Raw genomic sequence first — 17,881 nt, forward strand, 5'->3', positions numbered from 1 at the left:
TATCTGTTTGTTACTTTCAGGTGTGTTTTTTCAAGTGTTTCAGCATTTGGGGCAGCACCGATGCTTCTGTGAGAAATGTACAGTTGAGGCTTATGTAGTGCAGGAGAACTAAGCAGCAGACCCTGAGCACAGTCCTGCAGTTTTGTAGTGTCTGAGGGGATCTATGAGTGTCTGAGCAAAGGGCAGACCTTCCCCTCCTCTCACCTGAGGAAGCTGCCACTGCCAGGGGAAGCTTTGGTGACTGCAGGAGGCAGCTGCAGCACCCACATGGCTCCCATCAGGGTGGCAGCAACAGGAATAGAATCTGTGCTCGCACTGTGGGCCAGCACTCAACAGTGGTCCCACTCCTGCACTAATCATTTTCCCCCACCCTAAAAATTTTGCTTCATTCTCATCCTCATCCCTTCTTCCCTGACCCCAGCCTATGGAAATCTCCGCTGCCTACCCCTGAAGCCTGCTTTGCCAGTGCTGAATTGCATTTTACCACCCCACAGATGAGAACAAAATAAACTACTTTATCTCCATCATTTGGGCAGCAAAATGCAATTTGCTGGTGTTGCTGCAGATCTCAGAGCCAACCCTGGTCTACAGGCTTTTATCACTTTGCAATCTAATCTGCTGAATACCTCTTGCATTGGAAGAAAATGTTTTTTTTAAGGCAAAAAAGGCTGTGTATTTGTACATGCATAAGCCCACAATGATATACCTGTTCTCGTATATCTTTCTATGTATCTACATACATCTATATAAATAACAAAAAAACACATAACACTTAGGAAGTCCACACCTAACTTGCTAATGTCAGCTACGGCTGATAGACAGCTAAGTCAGACTCTTTTTATAGTCCATTTCTAAAATGAAACCATAAATTTTAAAGCCAGGCTTCATCATTGCAGAGAAAAAAGCTTTTCCAGTCTATTGATGAAATATAACATTTGATAGGATTTATGAGGCCCAGATTCGGGAGGATCATTTGCAGAGCACTTAAAGCTGCTTTTTCCTGCCCTTTGCCTTCCCTCCTCCCAAATACACATACCAAAAAAATCCATTAGTAATGAAAAATTATTAAGGAAGATTTTTCTTGATTCCATACAAATGTCAATTTGAGAGAGAAAAAGAGGAGGAAAACAATTGCAGGAGTTTTTACGTTAAAGCCAGGCTGATTGTACGTGAGGAATACAAACGTTTGCTAATAAATACATGGCATGATTTGCTGTAATACAGTTGTTCGTAACGTGTGTACACCTACTTTTAATAACACAAGGTGGATTTGATTTTTTGATCACATGAAGGGATGCTCACAAACCAATCACACAAAGTTAAAAATAAAAGCAACCAGCTTCTTGGTGCCTTGATAAAGTTTCCTTCTGTCTTGTATTGCCAGTGATAGTTTCAGAGTAAAACATCTTCAGTAACTTGTGATCACAGTATCTGTCAAATGGTAGGAAATGAATAAAACTGCCAGACAGTGTCAGATTTATTAACAGCTCTAAGAAAAGCAAAATTAATGCATTTTCTCATCTTTGATGGGTTGAAACGTCCATGTGCTGTACTTATCTTAATGGACAAGTGAAGGAAGTAGCACTCATCAATTAAGTCTCTCATTAAGCTGACTACAGCTTAATCTGGAGCACATGCAAGAGGAGCTCTGCTCTTACTAGACTGTGCCTCCAGGTGCCTGTGATGGCCTCAGGCAGACAGGAGCTGGCTTCATGCTGCCTGCAGGGCTGGCAAACCAAGCTGAAGACCAGGGCCTGGCAGTCCTGGAACGCGGGTTGGGGTCAGCCACACTAACCCATACAGCTGTAGTTGCAATGGGAAGTGTTGGCCTGACTTCCACTGGAGAACTCTATTTCCTCCCATTAATAATGAGCCTTCAAATGTTTGCACTGAAAACACTCGTGTAGGAGATGTGCTGGTGTGCTAGAGCTGAATTTCACTGGAACATGATGACAGCTGTTTTGGGGGGCCAGGAAGAAGAAGATGACGGGTTGTTTTGTCTATCTAAAAAGTAAAAATAAGCATATGATTCTTTCAGTAGGAAGCTGTAGTCTTTCCATACTGTGAAACAGGGACTTTATATTTAGGAAGGGAACACAGCCCAGTCTTGTACCAGACTGTGCCTTTTGCCACCCTTTGAACACAGACAATTTGACTAAGTTATAAGACTGAGAGTACTTCCCACACACAGGATGGAAACTTGGCTGTTGCCTTCAAAAGCACTAGCCCTGCACTGCTAGACCTAGACAGACGTTCTCAGCAGTAGGTTCTCCTAGCTGAAGGGCCTGGAGGTTCCCATGGAGCACACTGAGAGATGTGGGGCACTGGGTATGTCAGTGTCCCCTTGCCCTTATGAGCCACCTTCCAGTGAGGGATAGGGTGAGCTGAGGTGAATGCAAAACCCTAAGGAATGCCCTAGAGAGGAAGGACAGGCACAGGGACAGAGAGGAGGCCTGGGAGAGCAAAGCAAGTTGTATGAGAGGAGCAGGGTCAGGGCAGCATGGGGAGCAGTGGGTGGGTGCCAAAGCAGAGGGAGGTCTTTTGATACCTTGGTGTTACAAACTTCATGCTCTGTTAATGTGTTATACACGAACGCATGAATGCGAAACAATGCAGGAAGGAAGAAGTGATGTTGAGTGTCCCAAGCCACTAGCAGTCTGATTGTTTTCTGGCGAGCTGCTTTGGGAAATGCTCTGGCAGATGGAGCTCAAGGAGTGCTGGAAAGCAAAACGCTGACCCAGATGCATCAAGGAAGGTGTTTCTGTGCTAGAGCAGCCCGCAGGGCAGGGATGCACTTGTATGGGAAGTGATGAGGGGCTGAGGAAATTGGCATCCTCAGCTGCAAAGTACAGAGGGAAAATTCAGAACATCAGGGAGAGAGCAGAGAATGAACGGAGCAAGAGAAAACAGATGTGAAAGGATTTGTAAGTTGTCTCTCTAAACACACCGGTTGAAACCACATGAGCAAAACTAGATAGAGAAGCACAGAGAATGAGGGACAGTATTTCCTTTTCATTTGGAAAAAAGGAGAGGGATCATTCAGACCTAGATGTGGGCCTGAACTAGAACTCTTGCTTTACCATGTCTGGGACATTCCAACCAAACACAAGGTCCAGGCTTACTCCTCCTTTTCCAGGTGAGATGTGTGAGGAAATGACTGTGTCTAGTGTGAAGATTCTGTGACTTTGTTTTTTTCCATTTTGATGTAATGGTTTTCAATACAGTTACTGAAAAGGAACAGTTCTGTTACTTCCACCCTCAAAACCTAATAATCCACCCCTGCTTCCTCAAGCAGAAAAGTGGGAGCCCTTCAGAGGTGCAGCACAGCTGCAGCCATAATAGGAAGGAGCGAGAGAAGCTGTGCATGCCTGGAAGTCCAAGAGCTTCCATGAGCTGTGTCATAAAAAGTAATAAAGTTCTTGCTAATTTAGGCCCTTGAGGGCAGAAATATTTCTCTGAAATACAGTTCGGCTTGTAAAATCTTTAATTCTGTTGATGCAGAGCTTTTGATGAAAGCTAGCTGAAGGGAATGTGCTCTCCTCAGTCAGCGCAAACCAGAGCAAAGCAAGTGTGCTGTGCGGAGCCCAGCTGTGTGATGGGCTGCCCAGGAGGGAGGGCAGGGAGGTGCTGCTGCAGTGGGCAGGGTGCCTTGAAGGCAGCAGAACTTTGCAAAATCTATCAACTGCTTCGGCATCTGGCAGGGTTTCTGTTGAGCAATAACCACAAGCTAGATTTGCCATTTATAATTCCTGAGTGAAGCTGGTGGTAACTGTTGTTTTGACTTTTGAGCGTGTTCCTGTGAAACTGCTCAGATCTCAGTTATCAGTTGGAAATGCTAGCCTATCAAGAGAGCTGAAATGAATTTCCCTTCAGGGTTGTCCCTGTGATAAGACTGTCATAAAATTTTAAGCCCGCTCGCACTACTACACTGTAGAAAATACATTTAAGAACATTCCTTCTGCACTTCTCTTCAATGCCTTGTGTGTCATATCAGAATATACTCAGAACAAGGGGACTTTGGGTCTTTATATTGAAGCTGGGATGATCCAAAAAGTGTGTATGGGTTATGCTCCCTCTGTGCAAGGCTGTGTGTGTTACAGGAGTCATTCAGCTTGCTCAGCAGTGCTTTTATTTTGCTGAGCCTTGCGCTCATTGCTAGTAAAGCATGGGAGAAGTAATCTAATTTGTTAGCTGTGCTTTTCTTTATCTTGTAGATAGAACGTTAAATGTTTTCCTTATAAGGCTTCTATGCTTCACCTTGCATGTGCCAGTGGCTTAGTAAGAACATCTGCTGTCTTTCTGTAACAAATCTGATGATTTTTCTACGCACATATATTCGGTTGTACATATAAATAGAATCCAGGCACTTTTAGATGCATATGAAAGCGTACGTCAGATTGAAATGGTAACATATGAGGTTTTCTGCAGTTCATTTATGAAGTATCAAGTTAAAAATGAAGCTGTGAAGTAGCCAGAAAACTTTTTTTATTTCTGCAGCCAAAGGCATATGTGTTTGTACAGCCTATCCTAATTAGGTCTCTGATAGATTCTTAGAATGGTCAGTATTTCATGTCTCATATCACTGCCTGAGAATTGCTTTTTCATTGTAGTTGGGCCTTTACACAGCAGAATGTAGGAGAGCATTGCTCCAGATGTCTGGCTCCTTTCACTGATTTTGTTGCTGTCTACAGCAGAATTTGAGTTTTAGCTCTGCAGTGCAAATTCACTTTGAATCTTTGGATGCCCTTAAACAGTGCAGTACTGCCGTATGTGTGGATGTCTACAAAGTGTGGTGATTGGAGTGGCTAGTTTAAGACGAGCTATAAAGCAGTTCCAGCTGGAGAGCATTCTTGAGGTAAGCTCAAAATACACTCGAAATTGTCAGCACACTACTCAGGAAAAGCACAAGAAACAAATCATCTTTAGCATTCTTTTCTTCCTTTAATGTGCTTAGGGACAGTGTAAATGGAAGTCAGTCCATTTTCAGCAGTTTGCATAAAGTTGTCCCTGAGCTTTGCTTCCATCCTTTAGCTGTTGTGAATAAACGCATCACACAGGATTGTTACTCTAAGTATACCTGTGTGTATTCCTGTGGACATAACACGGTCAGTATTTCAGTAAGTACTGTCCATTAATATTTGTGTGGAACTGAGAGCTTTGGTTCTTGCAATTTTTAATAAACATGGATGGTGCTACCAGTTTATACAGAACATTCAGTATGCTCCATCAAAATGGCAGCTCTAATTAGAGTCCCTGAATTAGCTAATGGATTTTGAGAAAGATAGCTTATAAAGCTCTTACAGCTGTCCAAGATATTCCTGCAATGGCAGAAAGACAAAAGGCTGCTGGAAGCTACAGACTTTAACACTTTAGAAATGCAGCTGACAGTTTAAAAAGATAGATTACATCTGTATTTTTTTTCCCGTAAAAGTCCTAATACTGGATTAATGTTATCCTCATAGTGATCATTCATTAAAAATGCCACAAAAAATATATCAACAACCCAACTTTATAATAAGGACGCATATTGACTGAGATCTATGACTTTCCCTGATACTTCGCAAATGAGATTAATGAATTAATTTTAACGTAAACTTTATCTGTAATGGGATTACAGATGCAGAAATGTAGGAGGTGAGGTTTGTACTGTATTTCTAGCTGGGCCAGATGCTGTAACAGCAACCCACATACAGGATTCCTTGCTGCCACTCTGCCAATGGCACAAATTTGCATGTGTTTACACACGCAAAAAAAAAAAGAGCAGTGTGAAGCTGCTGGAGGTAATTTCTGGGAGAAAGTGGATAGTCACTCCTGGCTTTGTAGTTTTCATCAAAATGCATTTTAGAACGTGGACAGCATCATCTGCTGTGAGCAAATTCTCAGATCTTCCACTCTTCCCTCACAAGGGAGCACAGAAATTAAGACTGTGGTGAATTGTCACCTTCTCTCCCTCTGCTTTTGCTTTGTGTGTGCTAAAGGGAATTCCAGAGGGACTTTTGAATGGTTAATTCATTGGAAGTCTGTAGAGCACTTATTATTTCAGCTTTAGCGGTAGGTTTAATAAACTGTAGTGCAAAAAAGCAAGAGTCTGCAAATGAAAAAACTGTCTGCCAGTCGTAGGCAGGTGTGATAGCCATTAAGGAATAGAGCTTCATTTCCACACAAGAATTTAGCATTCAGCGTTTGCTTTGTTGAATTGTTAAGAGCTGCTGTAAATGGAGTTGGAGGGCTGAAAATCTGCTCAGTCTGTTGATGTGACCTATCTATTGTAAGTATGCCAGCTGCTTTACATCAGGAAAGTGAAATACCCCCTCCCAAGTCGTGTTGTAATACAAAGTGCCAAAAAAGGCAATTTAAGTACTTTGCCGTGTAAATCCAAAAGAAATTACCTTGGAGAGAAGGCCCTCAATTATGCCGCACACGTGACATCTGTGCGATAGATAAAAGGCATAATTGATATCATCTTTAGCAAAGAAACCAGAAACTGTTGCATTGTCTAGAGGCTACTGAAAATACCAGGAAGATCTGTTTTTCATTATTTTCATTGTGTATTGTTTATAGAGAGTTTAGTTGTTGTCAGCAGCCGAGTCCCTAATCTCCCTGCTCTCCCAGCCCTTTGGAGACACGTGCACATCTCAGATCAGTGAGACAGCAATAAGCTGGTCACTTGCCAGAAACAGGCATTGCCATTAACCAGCCCAAACTGGAAGGCAGCTTTTTTTTGCTATTAGTTAAAAGCTGATGATTGCTTTTTTGATGAGGCACAACACGCTGCGCTGGGGGAAAAAAAAAAAAAAAAAAAAAAAAAGTTTTGTAGTGAAGATGACAAACTGGCTGCTATCAAGAAAGCATCTTTCCTCCTTGGAGCATCACGCAGTCTATCTGCTGTTATGGTGGAGTTAAACCTTAAGCCAAGTTTATTTCCCTAAAGCAGCAAATTAGGCTAAACTTCCCATTAATTCTGGCCAACTGTATATAGTTTATAGAAGGAAGTAACAGAGGTGAGAAGTGGCCTGGACTGAAATGATGGTGCTCAGATGAATGTCTAGGCCATCTGCCATGGCAAACAGGAAAAGGTGTTGTATGTCATGTGAAAGGAGGGAGACATAAAAGGATGCTTTATGTCACTGAGAAGTATTTTATAAACAGTTTAGAGAAGCTGTAAGTGATACAAATCTGTTGGTCTCAGTCTACACATAGCTCTGGTGAGGGTTCTGTAAACATATTATAAGCTATTTGGGGAAAGAAAAGGTTAACGGCTCTGCTAATTCATATCATGCAAAGCTCACCCTTCTTTCTTTGTAATGAATCGGTAGGAACCCAAGAATATCATCATCTTTCTCTCCAGTAAGCTCCTGATGTCAGGGGGTCAGCAGCGATGTTACAGGGTCAATAGGACTCACTTTACATCCAGACAAATGGTAGTCATGTGCTGCCCTAGGAGTCTTTGACCTTTTGGACATTAGTGGTTGCAGTGCTTTTATGTTAGCCTAAAGAATTGGAAGGTGACAGCGTATGTTAGGCTGGAGGACAGTTATGACTTTGTTAAGTATTGTAAAGCAGATACAGAGTATCTGTAAAACAGACTCGGAGACTTAAGTATACAAGTTCAGACAAACTCAAACAGATGTAAATAGCTTCTTCAGTATAGTTTGGTTTCTTGTAGTTGATCTGTGATTCTTGGCTTTCTATTTATGTACTTACAGATAGAGATAATCACATCCATCTATTGCTTCTCGAGGCAGCCCATCCAAACAGACTTCCTAAGAGTCTGTGTGGGACTGGGCTCACTGTCTTTCTTCCAGCTGCTCTGCACAGGTTTCCTAGTCGAGTGTCCTGCTAGAGCTCCTTTGACACTGATAAAGTCCATAGTTGGTATGCACAGCGTACATTCCTGCCCAGACCAAGAAAGCAAGTGTTGTGGAGACCAATAAAATCATTTGCATGGATCCAGTAACTAGAGAGACATGACTCTTGAACTGGAACCCCAGCTAGGTGTGCATAGCTGTAACCCAGACTGGCCCTGCCTGAATATCAGATGATTTCCAGACTTACAAGGCAATGTCAGTGGTGCCAACAAGGTATGTCTGACAGGGCTTTTGTTGCAGTGTCGTTCATTTACTCAAGTGCATATAAGCAAATGTTCATTTCTTCCGAAACTCCCTCAACTCAACTCAGTGGTTGACAAAGATGAAAGCTGATGTACTGTAGAATTACAGTCTTATCATTGATTTTCTTTTTGTCAGTTTCCACCGTTCTTTTTATTCCTCCCTACTATTGAGGTTGCAGAAATATCTTCATAAACAGAGTAGGAAGACAAGGGCTGGAATTGATAGAGTAACGTACCAGAATGTTTATTTGTTGTAGCTCCAGAATGAAGTTTTATCCTGAGTGAAATACTCTCTTACACACTCTGTTGGACTCTCTTCCATAATATAGCTGAGGAGACCAGTATGTTCCCTTCAGGATATACAGCTAGGTTTATTTTACAGCAAATTGTGAATGGAAGACTGTCCATTCTCTTGAGTCTGTGAATTAAATTGGGTTTGCTTGTTAATGGAAAATTCAGTAAAAGACTCTTAAAAAAAAAGTAATGGGAGCGCAAGTAGTTTGTTTAGAGGCTGACAGTCAGCTGGGTGAAATCAGCGATTGAAGTAAGTGAATGGCAAAAAAGCCCTGTGCAATATTAATGGGTTTAGGAAAACCACTGGAAACAAAATGTTTATTACCTCTTTAAATGTATGTTTATATACAGCTTTAAGTGGTTCATCGCAGTCTGTACATGCAACACTTGTTTTTAATTTTGTGCTATCCAGAGAGCTGCAGTAAGAAGTCATTAATTTAAAAAATGGCATTTTCAACCTGAATGATTGAAATCCAGATTAGCTACTCAGAGGGAGAATAGAGAGGAGATTTTATTGTGTACAACCTGAGCCATCTGTATGAAGTGCTGCTGCTGATGTTTTGGTTCTTAGAAAAAAATAACTTGTCGTATTGAGAATACCATCTAGCCCTTCTGAGATGACGGGATGGAATTTCACAGTCTTATTTTATGCAGTGTTGAAGACAGCTTCTCGATACATCTGTGCTGAAGTACAGGTTCCATTTTGTTTTGGGGCACCTGTGCCCTTTCACACAGTGCTCCTTGCAGTCACAGTGGGCAAGGTGGAACCCACGTCACGACTTGGGCAAATTCAGGTATAAGGCAGAAAAATGAGATTTTTTTTTTCACTTTTTTTTTTTTTCTTTTCTTTTTTTTAATTAGTATTTCCAGAGAAAAGCCCTTGCAGTATGTGGAAGGGGGAAGTGGGGGGTGAGAAGTCTGTGAGTCTGGATTGGGGCTGGGAGCGTGCTGGGACCAGTGGCACCTGTGTGGCTGTGCAGCTCTCTAAAGACTGCGTAGTGCAGGGAGCCCTGTCAGGATGGTGAGTTGTGCACTACTGTAGATACCATGAGGGCTGTGATATTTATATCTCCTAAAGGAGGGAGCACTGCATTAAATGTAAAGCTGCCGTAAAAGAAATCTGTCTGCGGAGCTTACTAGGGTGGATAAAAGCTTCAGTAAGTCTCCTTAATATAAATTGACTTTGGTTGGAGTGTTGTTTTTATTTTTCTTCTGTAAGTTCAGGTTGCTGTCACTGTAAGTAGTCGTGCATCCTAAACGTTTGAACCGGTATTCATTTGCTGTTTCCCCGTCTGAGAACTGCTATCTGATCAAACCAATATTTTTTAATTATGCATTTACGGGCAGATGGGAGAATAGTTTACAGTCAATGTATGATCTTCTCTGCAAATCTTGGAAAATTGTGTTGTGGTTTTTTTTTTTTTTTTTTTTAATATTGCCTTATCAGTTTCTTTTTTTTTATTACTGATGACTTCATTCTGTTTGAATTCAATGCTTCAGTTTCTTTGGGGTAAACTAATAGATTATGTATGCGATATTTGCACAGTGCTGATTGAATTCATCTGGTGAGTTCGAATGTGGTTCATATATTCACATAATTGTCAGGAGCCAACTTGAAATTCAGAACTGTTTCATGAGCCATGCACAGGGCATCATATTCATCTCGCATTTCTCAGGAGTGGGTAAAACTTTCATGGTAAGCTAGATATGCAGCTCTTTCAACAGCCAATGTCTTTTGCATTTGTGCTTATAAACGGTGATGGAGAAAAAAATTAGATGTGGCATTTTAACTGTTTCTTGAAAAAATGAAGCTGATGGCCCCTTCTGATCTGCTACCCCCACCATCCTATCAAATTCTGAACTTGCTGGCCAGTTCTGACCAGATTTGACAGATGACTAGATGTTCAAAAGATAGAAACCGTGTAATCTTCATGAAAATGAGCAGCCTGCTTGGGGGGGCCCGGATGAATGTCTGTGCTGGGGAGAGGCTTTTCAGTGTGAACTCAGTCCCATCTCTGGACACTGGAGTACTCACAGGAGTGGAGCAGAGGAAATCAGGTTTCACAGAGCTGCTTGTTTCTACAGAGGTTATGCTTTTCATGTGGTGCTATCTTTCATTCAAATGTTACTACTTATGCTCATAATGAGGTTCTGTACTTATTATGTGGTATAGGAGGGGTCACCCATGACAAAGCTGTATATACATATACATGTATACATATAAAATATATATACATATAAATATATACACATAAAAATTCAGCTTGATTTCTACATTAGATCCATACCTACTTGCTGGCTGGATGGGTCTAAGCAGAGGGAAGTTCATCTATGGGAGATCTGCAGTAAATGGAGCACAAGCTGCTGTTACTGTCTCTCACAATATTTGACCGGAATGAGTCAGTCAAGTTCAAATTTCATTTATAAAAAAAAAAACAACACAAAAACTTACAGTATTTTCAGTTTACCCAAGTTTACATAAGCCAAAATACCTGGAGGTAGAAGGGGGGGTGTGACCTTCAGGCCACCGGCCACAGATGCTGATTCCATTTGCAGAGAGCTGCAGGGAGCCAGCTCAGCTCATCAAACTGGCCATGTTGTTGAGGATCTCAGCATTTCCTTCTCCTAGCTAAAACAGCTTTAGGTAATGGTATTGGTAAAGCAACAGGAGCAGCATTGCATTTTGGGCCTTATCTGCATGCTACCAGCTATAATTAAAGTCTTTATCTATAGTCACAAGGGAAGTCTGGCAATTTCACAGGTATTGTATTGCTCACAGTGGGCCAAGCTTCACTGTTCACAAGTGATATCCCCCATTAGCTAGTCCTTAGTTTGAGTATTTTGCAAACTGGAGATGGTTCTCTGCTATTTGACAACAATTCATGGAAAGAATCATAGGGAAAAGGGAATGTACTGGTGAATTTTTTCAATACTCCACGATGCTTGTGCAAGCTTTCCGCACTGTCTCAGCAGATGATAAGAAAAATGTCCAGTGTTCTGGAAGGGCTCAGTAAGTCAGCCAGAGAAGCTTGAAACCTCAGGGGCTTTGTAGAATAGAGGGGCTGGGTAGCTTGGGATCTGGGGAAGACAAGTAATTTAATCATTTGATTTTTTGTGGAAACACACTGGTGCTGCCAGGAAACACTTCCAGCCCTGCATGCTCTGTTGCACTTGCGCCTTGCATGGGATTCCCCTCCATTCATAATTAGTTTCAAAAGTAATTTATCCACTATTCTAGATTGCTGTTTGCTATTAGAAAATATGTATTATTTAACCGATGGCTTTATGTCTAGTCTCTCTATGTACTTTCCAAATTCAGTTTGCTATGCAGTACATACAAAAGGCTTACCTAGATTCTGGCCAGCTCTGAGTGGAGTACAGTGTGACAAGATGTTCTGCAGAGCTCAAGTGAATAAGTCTGTACTCTGTAGCCGCTTACAGGTGTGATGAAGCTGAGGTTAAGAGAATGTATGAATACGTGCTGCAACAACAGCAGTGTGAGTTTAAAGTTGCCACAAAGAAATTCTACAATTCCCTCTGAACATCAGTAAATGCTACTGAGCAACGCAGACAGTGTGCTTTCCAGTAGCTAGAGTAGGGCTGGAAATAGGTCTGAGAAGCTTTTAATTTATTCATTTTCATGTGCCTGTATTTTATTTTACTAGAATTCCTAGGGATTTTCAGGATTGTTTTTTAATCCTTCTGATAAGCAACTCCACTAGCCTTTACCAAGGCAGCTTGCAGTATATCCAGCGTAGAATTGAGTCTTTGTGAAGTTATGATTAATTACTACCCTTAAAAAATGGTGTCAAAACTCAGTAGTGTGCTTTCCCATCTCTTTCGCCTCACCTCTGTATTCATGGCTGATGTTTCAGTTCTTACTATAGTTGGCAGCGAGGTTGTTTTTTATGAGATAAAACTTTTTTCTGTGCTTCTTCATGAGTATTGTCTATTCTTTACCTTGAACAAATGTAATTTTAGGGAAATTCCACATTTAGCATGGGAGCAAAAGGGAACGTTTTCCTGGCAGCTTACCATCATCATTATTATTAAAATATGATAGCCATTTATAGCTGCTCATAGGAATGTTAAAAGTTTCCTTGTGCTCCCCCATCTGTCTGCATCCATCTGTTGTCTCTTGTCTTGTGCTGGAATTGTTAAGTTCTTTGGACAGGGACAGCCTTTTTTAAAAAGGGGGATCAAATTTGCAATTAAGAGTTTTTTAATATGGGAAGGCAAAAATAGGGCTGATGTGAGCCAGCGGGCGCTATGGAAATTAAGAGTCCAATGTTCACAGTCCATTTGTATCAGGTGTGGGCATTGCATGCACGCTCACGTGGGTATCTGAACATTGTTTTAATTTGTGTAGATATACGAGTTTAATTTAGCATCTTTTATCTTTCTCAGTGGCTGTGCAGGTGGTGGGAATGCTGACCGAATCCAGAAGCTACGGAAGGAGTACCATCAGGCCAGGCGGGAGGGCTTACCTTTCTATGAGGACGATGAAGGACGAACACAGCTGTCTGATTGCGACCACCGTTGGGTATGTCCACAGTATGCTGCACAGGGCTGGTGCATGTTCAGGGTTTGCAGAAGAAACTGATTTATTTGTATTTTCTAGATATCCTGTGTCAGTTTATCATGAATTTGGGGGGCTTACAGAAATGGAGAAATGTTTAATGCCAACTCTTCTACCTCAAGCAAACACTGATAACATGAAAACTTGACTGAGAATACTGTGTTTGTTTACTGCCTTTGGTGTAGGTCCGGGCTTCCTCTCTCCTGAGGTCCGAGGTATGCAGTCCTTGCCAAACTTTGTCACATGTGATAGCATCAAGGCTTTTCAGCAGGTGTTTCCGTGGGTTAATGACAGCATTGGAAGAACAGACTCTCACTGTGCTTACCTGTGCAAAGTGAGAGGGAGGAAGTACAGGCATGTCTACCCTGCCCTTCTTTCTGCTTGCAGGACAATAGCAATCTGGCTGTGATACATTCTCAGTCACTTCCGTAAGGTGAAAAATGGAATAATTTGCTCCTACTCCATCAAAAGATCTTAAAATATTTTACCACTATACTGTTATAGTGGTCAAATGTTACAGGCATACTGTATTCCTGATTACACACGTAGGACTCGCTACACGAAGACGTGTTATCTACTCATTGCTGAAGTGTAACCTGTGGTAGAACCAGAAATTAAGTCAAGAGTGCTAGATTTTTTAATGTATTAAATAAATGCAACAGCTGTAGTCTATGGGATGACAATTATGGCACTCATGAGCTCCACCTGAACAGATTTCAGAGTTGGACTCTCTTTACAAGTAATTATAATCAACTGGCATTCAAAAATGATACGGTACAATGTATGCTAAATTTGAAATTTGAGTTAAAAAAGAGGCATGATATATTAAAAATCTTAAAAATCTAAGTACACCTGGGCTTTGAGCTAACATTGTTTTTAATGGTACTCCAAACTATTGGTACAAAATCTGAAATGAAATCTTCAGTGATTGGGATTATAGACAAAGCAATACCTATGTGACACTACAGACTTTATTGCAGTCACACAGATAAAGTTCAAAGGGGGCTGTGCTTGCGTAAATCGTTGTCCTTATTTGTCCATTAACCCCACTTCCTCCCCTCCCCAAGGAAAAAATATATATTATTCTGAATCAGTTGCTGAAAAATTCACTTTCAGTGAAGTAATTCTTTCCTTTGAGAGGTTAACTTCAATCTACTGCCTTAGATTGTGTGACCTGAATTTGCCGTTCTTCTTCTGAATAGCTTTTGTAAACTGAACTGAGAACCTGGACTGGCCTAGTGGTACCTCTTCAGCAGACTGAGGTTTTTTTACTTCTTATCTGAAACTGATAAAGCTTTGTTAATCCTCAGAGAAGGCTGATATTTATGGCCCAGTGTAGTTTCCTAAGATTCATAAAGGTTTCTTCCAGGTAATCCTTTTTAAGCCTTTCCTATTAGGTATAATACCCCAAGATTACTGATTTCCAAAGCCTTACTTTTCCTATGAGGCAAGTTGTCCTTAATCAGAGCAGCTGAAAGGGAGCTTTGAGTATCTCAATCTTGAACTGATTAATAATAGTGGCACCAGGATTGTTTCTTTTAGTCCTTCAAATACAGAATATTTTTAAACATTTTTTGTTGTGAGGAATTGCAGTCTGCTTAAAAATGGGAGTTTACCTCAAGGGCTTTAATGCACTGAAGTTTGTCGCTGCAAGTTTCTCTTGTTGAAGTGGTTTACAAATTTCAAAGACTCCTGGTCTCATCACTGCAACAATATCATCTTCATTGATCCTCCCAGCCAGGCTTTCATAGGCAGTCTTTTGGTCTCTATAATACTGTGACCACAGCTTGTTCTCTTCTGACTCCTGGCTGATATTTCTTCAGTTCTACTCCTACATGTGATTTTACCCTTAAAATACATGTTACATCAATCCATTCAAACAAAAACAAAGGATAAAAATTAGGATCTAAATATTCAAAGTAAAACAAATGTCTCAAAGCATCTTGCTTGGAGAGTCCTCAAGATATTTTGTAAGCAATGTCATGTCACCCGCCTCGGGCTGCTGACCCTGAGAAGCACAGTGTGATACAGACAGAACACCAGCTGATTTTTTCCATCTTTATTCAATCAGTGAAGAAACACGTTGATGACTAATTGCATAATTGTAAATAAAAACTTCAGGACATCAGATCTTTCTTTAAAGAATCAGTAGATAGCTGGAGAGGAGGAAAACCTTCTGGTACAGGTTTTTCTTGCTTCACACAGGAGGCAATGTCACCAGGGAAGCTGCAGCTGGAAAGGAGATCCTGGATCTCTGTATATATTTTTAATACTCAATTCGTTCATTCTTTGTTTTTGTCTGTCAATTGTATTACCTAAGCCAGCTTTTCTGTATGATTTCTTTCTAATGTACAGCAGCTGCTGTAATCACTACTCACCATCTCACAAAACATGCAGATAAGTTGGGAAATAACAGAGGATAATTTCAGAAGACGCTATCCTGTCACAAATCAGCAGCCTCAGAAATGGACGCTGGGTCTTGTCCTCCAAAAAAGTATTTGAGAACTCATGGGGCAAATCTCCATCTGATAAAGCTGACATTGACAAGTGGCCTTTAGCTGACACTGTAATGGGACAGAATTTCTAATAGAAGGGGTATTTCTAACAATCTACTTTTTTTTTTTTTAAGTGGGATAAATCAAGTTAAACTGCAAAGCTGACTAAAAAGCCAGCATTGTAAGGCAAAATGATCTCATGACAGGCAATTGGGATCCATAAATGTTTAAAAATAAGGTCAAAAATTCATTCTAAATAGGACTGCTATTCTCTCATCATCCATTCTCCCACCATGTATCCATTATCCAGTCCTCTTCTGTTCCTCTCATCTGTTGCTGGATGAATTTTTTGCTCTCTTGCGCCTTCATTCTGCTCTCCCTTCCCCACAGTCTGTTCTTTTTCTAAGTAACTGAATAATTCAGTTTCGTGTGTCTCCATAAACAGACACGTGTATACAGCGCTGTCTGTGCTATACAGTCAGATCCTTCAAAATTAATTTCCACTTTCTTTGTGCTTTGGTTTGTTGCTGAGTTTTGCATCCTTTGGACTCCTTTGCACCTGCTTCCCCCTCAACCCCTCACCCTCCCCCCCTTCCCCGCCTTGTTTTTCATATTTACAACTAGAAAAATGATGGGCATAGTTTTACAGAGTGGATCACAGGGCTTAAAGTAAACCCCAGCTAGATCTAGTTGACCAAAGGGTAGGGTGAGGGTCAGTGTAAATGCTGTTTGGGAAAAAGGATACCTGTTGTTGTCAGTTGTGAGATTGCCCTAAAATTTTCTGACGCTTAGGATGTCTTTTGGAAAGTAATCACCTGAAGACAGAGTTCAGATGTGTGTACATGTTGATGTCTTAGCAGAACATAAATAGTGAAAGCAATCATGAAAATATTCTATAGAAATCTAATCCTAAAACCATTGGGACTACAGGAAAAAAAGCTTAATATGTCTGTGTATGTATTACTGGATACTGCAGTATCGGTGAAATGCTGAGAGAACTAGAGTAAGCTGCAAAAATGCAGGGAATCTCCCTAGGAGTTGGAGATTCTTTTCATGAAACAGTTTTTTTCAGGGATTTGTAGTCATAGTGTAGTAACAGATCATGAGAAATAGAGAAGGAGATGTCAAGATAAGCTACAAAGTATGCATGTACTCTTCTATTTAAGAACATTTAAATAATGAGGAATTAATCGTGTATTTGAGGATTTAGTTGGATTGTCTTACAGACTTTGTACAAATCCAGTTATTTAACATCAATTCTTTCCTTCAGGGTGGCAGTAAATTCTTGAAATTCTATCCTTATTGTGTACATTCGAGCAGTACGAGTAACACAGGCCACACTGCAAATAATTCTCCACCTGTTAGTGGCCACATCAGCTTCATTGTTCTAAACTACATATTAAGTGGCTCTAAGAGTTGCTTTTTTATTTGCAAATCAGGTTTGTAAGTTGATAAGTAGCCTAAAGATGTAAGAAAATCTGCCTCTGGATTCTGGCTGTGAACATTTTGATTGAAACAAATCTGTAATGTACTGAGTTTTGTCAGTTCCCAGTTGAGAGTACAAAAGAAGAATTCTGCCTGTCTGTGTATAGGCCAACTACTTTACTGTGGCAGGAAGCCAAGCCTAAGAATCAAACAGAAGAAAAAAGAAAAAAGAAAGGAATGTTTAGGACTGTATTATTTTTCCATAATGTGTCAAGGGGTTCTGTGCTTATGTTCAGGATGAATAAGGATTTGTTTGTACTTTTCGTGATCAATTCATTCCGAGTTCAGGATGCTGCATGTCAAATAGGTTGGGTTCCCAAATCACACTAACATTTGTGTTGGATCGTGGTTAGAAACCAAAATTCCAATTTCCAAAATAACAACATTCCTGTCTTCTAGTGCAATGGGAGAAGTGATAATTTTATGTACTTTGTGAAACCATATAGCAGAAACTGCTGTGAATCCAAGACTTTGAGCCCACAGACTATTAGTCAGTAAAAACATCAAATTAAAAAAATAAAAGAAAAAAAGAAAGAAAAAGACAATGACTTAAGATGTAATTGCTTTGAAAATTCTGCATCAGAAGTATTTGAGTATATGTTTTTACAACATATTAATTGACATGATCTGAAGTGCTTTATGAGGATGCACGATTAGCTCACCAATCAAAAACTTTTTATGGTCTCTACTTAACTCTGTGTGACAAAGGCTTCAGATTGGGTTGTATTCTAAAAAGCTGTTCTTAGGAAGCAGAGATGTTTTGAAATTTGCAGGCTGGATTTGAGGGTGGGTTCTGGGGGAAATTATTTTAGAGAAATCCCTGCCAAACCTCATGTGAAAAATAAACTATTCCAAATGGCACATGCAAGGAGAGCCAAACTCAGCTCCATTAATACTAGTAATAATGAGTGATTCTTA

General features: G+C 40.5%; 1 protein-coding gene across 1 annotated transcript in view; it reads left to right on the plus strand.

Annotated features, from left to right (window-relative positions):
• PARD3B (par-3 family cell polarity regulator beta) overlaps positions 1–17,881 on the plus strand; it is a gene marked incomplete at both ends in the record, with an annotated part of 368,067 nt that overhangs the window by 311,006 nt on the left and 39,180 nt on the right. Inside the window, one exon of the mRNA XM_079539163.1 lies at positions 12,812–12,947. Coding sequence (XP_079395289.1) covers positions 12,812–12,947 — 136 coding nt within the window. The remainder of the gene's footprint in view (positions 1–12,811; positions 12,948–17,881) is intronic.

Source organism: Tetrao urogallus (assembly GCF_951394365.1).
Source record: "Tetrao urogallus genome assembly, chromosome: 8".
NCBI lineage: Eukaryota > Metazoa > Chordata > Aves > Galliformes > Phasianidae > Tetrao > Tetrao urogallus.